Source organism: Musca vetustissima, unplaced genomic scaffold (assembly GCF_032173495.1).
Source record: "Musca vetustissima isolate MV318-11 ecotype Yass unplaced genomic scaffold, APGP_CSIRO_Mvet_v1 utg30915, whole genome shotgun sequence".
In the NCBI taxonomy this organism is placed as follows: domain Eukaryota; kingdom Metazoa; phylum Arthropoda; class Insecta; order Diptera; family Muscidae; genus Musca; species Musca vetustissima.
This window is the reverse complement of record NW_026884294.1, coordinates 103,898-109,897: the sequence shown is the minus strand read 5'-3', so window position 1 is coordinate 109,897 and position 6,000 is coordinate 103,898. Positions and strand designations below refer to the sequence as shown.

Genomic DNA, 6,000 nt, shown 5'->3' with positions numbered 1-6,000 from the left:
GTGGTATACACTCTATACCGTCATATCTTAGTGGTTCTGGGGTATCTTCTTCACCGCCACTATTTGATACCAGAAGCTTTTCAAAATGCTCTTTCCAGATCCTCAGCACGCTGTCTTCATCTGTCACCAGGTTTCCTTCTACATATCTACAGGAGGATGTGCCTGCACCAAAGCCTTCGGTTTGGTGTTTTACTCATTGGTAAAATTTTCGGACTTCATTCTGATTCCTGTACATCTCGATTTGCTCACGCTCACGTTTTTCTAGTTTTTTCGTCTTTTTTCTGAAAATACGTTTCTCCTCTCTCCTTTTCTCCCGATAATTCTCCATTGCTTTACGTGTTGCTACTGTCTGCAGGATTGCCCTATACACGTTCTTCACATCAGTAGCATTAGGACGCTCCTGATCGTACCATGGATTTCATGATTGTGGTCTTTGGTACCCAAGTGTTGCTTTTGCTGCAGTTTGTAAGGAGTTGGCAATTCTTTGCCATTGTGCTTCTATACTATTATCGGGTCAAGAAGTGCTTTGGACAAACAAGCAGGTAAGTTGAGCGTAGTAGGCCTCTGCTACCTGTTGTGTTTGCAGCTTTTCGACGTCGAGTTTCCGTGATGTGATAGATCGCACTTTTGCTGCAACAATAAGACGAGTGCGAACCTTGGCAAATACACTGGATGAATGCCTTCCGTCTATCACAACATGATCAATTTCACTTCTCGTTGTTTGATCAGGAGAAATCCAGGTGCTTTGTGTATATAGAGATGCTAACTACCATGTTTTTTCTACCGCGAAGTCAATCAATCTCAACCACTTCATGATGGCTGAATTTTCCCTTCCGATTTTTGCATTAAAATTTCCTAGTAGAATTTTAATGTCATGGCCAGGGCAGCGATCATATGCTGCTTCTAGGCGTTCATAAAAAATGTCTTTGGTCTGTTCATATGTGTCTTCGGTCAGAGCATGGGCGCAAATAAGACTGATGTAGAAGAACTTCGCTTTTATGCGGATTATAGCAATTCGCTCATCTACTGGAGTGAATCTGGAGACGAGGTCTTTTATTCTCCTGTTAACCATAAATCCGCAGCCAAATTCATGTCTCGTTTCATGGCAGCTATAATACAGGGCGTAATCATCTGATTTACTTACGCCAGTCCCGTTTCATCGTATTTCCTGTAAGTCCTTGAAAAATAATTTTTAAAAAATCTACGCCTTTGGTAGTCCTTGAGAGAGTCCTGGCTTTACCAGTCTAACTCTTAAAATGTTATTGCTTATAATACATATTATTTATCTTGAATGTTTTATAAATACACTTTCATTCTCTCTTCTTTTCCTACTTTTCGCTCATCCAATATATGTTTATTTGCAACAATAACAAAGAATCTTGTATTTTCGTTATCAAATTGCACCGTATGTTCAAAAGGACACACCACTGCTGAATCATGGCGAAGATCCGAGGAAATAAGGAAATAATATTACTATGTGGAACGGAAATAAACATAACACTATGGTGTCGATTAAATCACTGAAATTCCTTTCTCCCTCACCGTCCTCATACACATCCCCTTCCACCAAACATTTCTTTGTAATGCTAGCACAACAAAAATACACACACACAAGCACACAATCAAAGCTTATTCAATGCTACGAATTTGGTACTAATAGCTACCAAGTAACAACTCAATTAATGTTGCCAATAATCAGTGGCGTAGGTCGTTGTATATAGCGAGGGGGATACTTGTATTTTTTAACAAATATTTTTTCAACGACTATCTAAGGCGTGGGTTTTTTAAAGAACATTTTTTGGAGGACTATAAAAGGCGTGAGTTTATTAGAGAACATTTTTTCGAAGACTATAAGAGGCCTGGGTTTTTTAGAAAACATTTTTTCGAGGATTATAAGAGGCGTGGATTTTTTAAAGAATATTTTTTCAACGACTATCTAAGGCTTGGATTTCTTAAAGAATATTTTTTCAGTGACTATCTAAGGCGTGGATTTCTTAAAGAATATTTTTTCAATGACTATCTAAGGCGTGGATTTCTTAAAGAATATTTTTTCAATGACTATCTAAGGCGTGGATTTCTTAAAGAATATTTTTTCAATGACTATCTAAGGCGTGGATTTCTTAAAGAATATTTTTTCAATGACTATCTAAGGCGTGGATTTCTTAAAGAATATTTTTTCAATGACTATCTAAGGCGTGGATTTCTTAAAGAATATTTTTTCAATGACTATCTAAGGCGTGGATTTCTTAAAGAATATTTTTGCAATGACTATCTAAGGCGTGGATTTCTTAAAGAATATTTTTTCAATGACTATCTAAGGCGTGGATTTCTTAAAGAATATTTTTTCAATGACTATCTAAGGCGTGGATTTCTTAAAGAATATTTTTTCAATGACTATCTAAGGCGTGGATTTCTTAAAGAATATTTTTTCAAGGACTATATAATATTGTTTCAATTTAGCGATGTATAGGATACCCCAAAACCAATAATAGATGACGGTATAGAGTGTTTACCGCCTAGCCAAGATAAGGTCAGAATAGCAATCAATCGGTTGAAGAATTAAAAGAATTATATATATATATATAGAGGAATAAGTCTGCTTCCCATCGCATATGAAGTGCTATCCAGCGTGCTGTGTATACGACTGAAGCCAATGACATTATTGGACTATACCAATGCGGCTTCAGACCTGGCAAGTCCACCATTGACCAGATTTTCACTCTGCGCCAAATCCTGGAAAAACCCCCACAAAAAACACATCGACACATTCCACCTATTCGTCGACTATAAAGCCGCATTCGACAGTCCTATCCGTTCAGAGGTGATTAAGGCCATGCCTGCGGTTGGCATTCCTGAAAAAAATAATTCGGCTATGCAGGATAACTTTAACAGGCACAAAATCAGCAGTTAAAGCCGGAAAGGACCTCTCGAAGCCTTTTAATACAGAACGAGGATTCCGGCAAGATGACAGTTTGACCTTTTTAACATCCTGCTGGAAAAGGCCATACGAAAGGCAAAGGTGAACAGAAATGACACTCTGTACACCAAACAACACATGTTAATCGCCTACATCGATGACATCGACATAACGGGCCGACCATTGAGAGCGGTAACAGCCACCTTTGAACAAATTGGGAAGGAGTCTGCCAAAGTGGGTCTGGTAGTAAACTGCGAGAAGACCAAGCATATGGTATCAACGCGCAAGACGTCCAGTAGACTCGGACCAACTGTGGATCTTGAGAACGACAGCTTCGAGGTAGTCAAAGATTTTATTTACCTTAGTACCGCCATAAATAGAACTAATGACATCAGTTTTGAAATTCGGAGAAGAATTGTGATGTCCAACAGATTCTACTATGGTCTGAGCAAACAACTCAAAAGAAAGGCCACCTCCCGCCAGATCAAACTTACACTCTACAACACGCTGATACTACCCGTGCTGTTATATGGATCAGAAGCAGGGGTACTTAAGCAAGAAGATGGGGCAGCTCTTGGAGTGTTTGAGAGAAAAATTCTCCGAAGGATCTATGGGCCGATCTGCGTTGACGGTGAATATCGCCGTCGAATGAACCATGAGTTGTACCAGCTATTCTCGGACATCGGCATTGTTAGACGTATTGAGCTGCAGCGACTACGTTGGCTAGATCATGTTGTGAGAATGGTGAAGATGCCCTAGCCCAGAATCTATATAAAAGCGAACCAGCTGATGGTTCACGCAGAAGGGGATGGCCACGAATATGTCTTTGTGCATATGTTTGTAACAGGCAAAAGGAAACAAGATAGACACATGGTTCCTTTTGAGAATATGCATAGAATCACATTCTGAGTCGATTTATGCATGTCCGTCCGTCCGTCCGTCTGTCGATGTTAAATTGTAAACAAAGTACAGGTCGCATTTATACTCCGAAGTAGATGAAATTTGGCATAGGTCACTTATTTGGCCCAAGGACGAACCAAGGGAAAAATCTGTTTAGATTTAGATATAGCTCCCATATATATTTTCGTCCGATTTAATGTAAACGGTCCCTATATATCTTTCGATTTGCACGAAATTTGGCACAGCATAATGAATTAGGTCTAGAATGATGTGTGCAAGGTTTCGTGAAAATCGGTTCAGATTTGGATATAGCTCGAATATATATTTTCGTCCGATTTAAGGTAAATTATGTACCAAAGTCCCTATATATCTTTCGATTTGTACGAAATTTGGCACAGCGTAATGAATTAGGTCTAGAATGATGTGTGCAAAGTTTCGTGAAAATCGGTTCAGATTTGGATATAGCTTCTATATATATTTTCGTCCGATTTAAGGTAAATTGTGTACCAAAGTCCCTATATATCTTTCGATTTGTACGAAATTTGGCACAGCGTAATGAATTAGGTCTAGAATGATGTGTGTCAAGTTTCCTGAAAATCGGTTCAGATTTCGATATAGCTCCCATATATATTTTTGTCCGATTTCAGGTAAATGGTGTACCAAAGTCTCTATATATACTTCGATTTGCACGAAATTTGGCAAAGCGAACTGAATTAAGTATTGAACGATGTGTGCTAAGTTTCATGAAAATCGTTCCAGATTTAGATATAGCTCCCATATATATTTTCGTCCGATTTTATGTAAATGCTGCACCAATGTCCCTATATATCATTAGATTTGCAAGAAATTTTGCATAGCGTAGTGAATTGAGTCTAGAATGATGTGTGCAAAGTTTCGTGAAAATCGGTTCAGATTTAGATATCGCTCCCATATATATTTTCGTCCGATTTTATGTAAATGGTAAACCAAAGACCCTATATATTCTTCGATTTGCACGAAATTTGGCGTACAGAATTGAGTCTGGAATGATGTGTGCAAAGTTTCGTGAAAATCGGTCCAGATTTAGATATAGCTCCCATATATATTTTCGTCCGATTTTATGTAAATGGTAAACCAAAGACCCTATATATTCTTCGATTTGCACGAAATTTTATATGAAGTACTCAAAATGTGGCCTAATGCACAAAACATACTGATATAAGTTTAACCTAACATGTGACAAGTTTGGATGAAATCGGTTTAGATTTCGATATCTTGCTTTAAATTTATTTACATAATATTGTCCCATTGTAAGAAGCGACTTTATATCTGACCAAAAATTCGTATAGGTTGCAGAATGACATGTTTAATTTCATGTTAATGGTCCTTCAAAAACGCAACGTCTGTTAGGATTCCATCTGATGAATATACCTAAAGTGGTGAAGGATATCATATAGTCGGCCCGTCCGACTTTACCACTTTCCTTACTGGTTTAAGCTTTGATTATGGAAGGAAAGTTCTGTCACAAGCCAGCTAAATAAGTATCTAAGGCGTGGATTTTTTAAAGTATAATTTTTCAACGGCCCTCCTAAAAAATCCACCACCCTGTCCGATAATTGGTGTTGTTATTGCTTTGTATAGCTCAATAGTAATGATGCTTTTAACAAATACACAACAACATTATCGTACTCATCATCTTTGCCCATCCATCCAACAAACCAACCAACCATCCATCCGCAAAGTACCACACAGCCAGTCAACCAGCCAGAGCACACACTCACCACCAGTGGCAGTAACATCATCATCCTCGGCATAATCACCGCTGTTATTTCCATTTAAAAACAGGGGACTCACTGACGGCAAGGGCACAAAAGGACGCAGGACAAATTGTATGTGATGGCAACCCTTAAAGAGCACATAATTGGTCTGTAATCTATTTTTTGACATATTGAATTTCGCATTTTATCTTGATTTCTTGTTTTGACTGTTTCGGTTTACTGCCACCCACCCTCGCTGGCTCTGCATTTGTTTTGGCTGGGTAGAAATGGTTGGCTTTACTTAATCATTCCGTGTAATAGACAACAACAGCACAGATGAAGATGAGAGGACATGTTGATGATGAGGACGATAATGGCGATGAGGACGGGGTCGGGGACGAGTTCGACGAGAACGAGGATGATGTGCTGTTGTCCGACCAATTTCAA

General features: G+C 38.6%; 1 protein-coding gene across 1 annotated transcript in view; it reads right to left on the bottom strand.

The window, feature by feature from the left end:
* Positions 1-5,577: 5,577 nt before the first annotated feature.
* The window catches only part of LOC133331283 (transcription factor mef2A-like), a gene marked incomplete at its 3' end in the record, with an annotated part of 50,073 nt that continues 49,650 nt past the window's right edge, over positions 5,578-6,000 (bottom strand). Inside the window, exon 3 of the mRNA XM_061539683.1 lies at positions 5,578-5,701. Within this exon, the coding sequence (XP_061395667.1) occupies positions 5,578-5,701 (124 nt within the window). The remainder of the gene's footprint in view (positions 5,702-6,000) is intronic.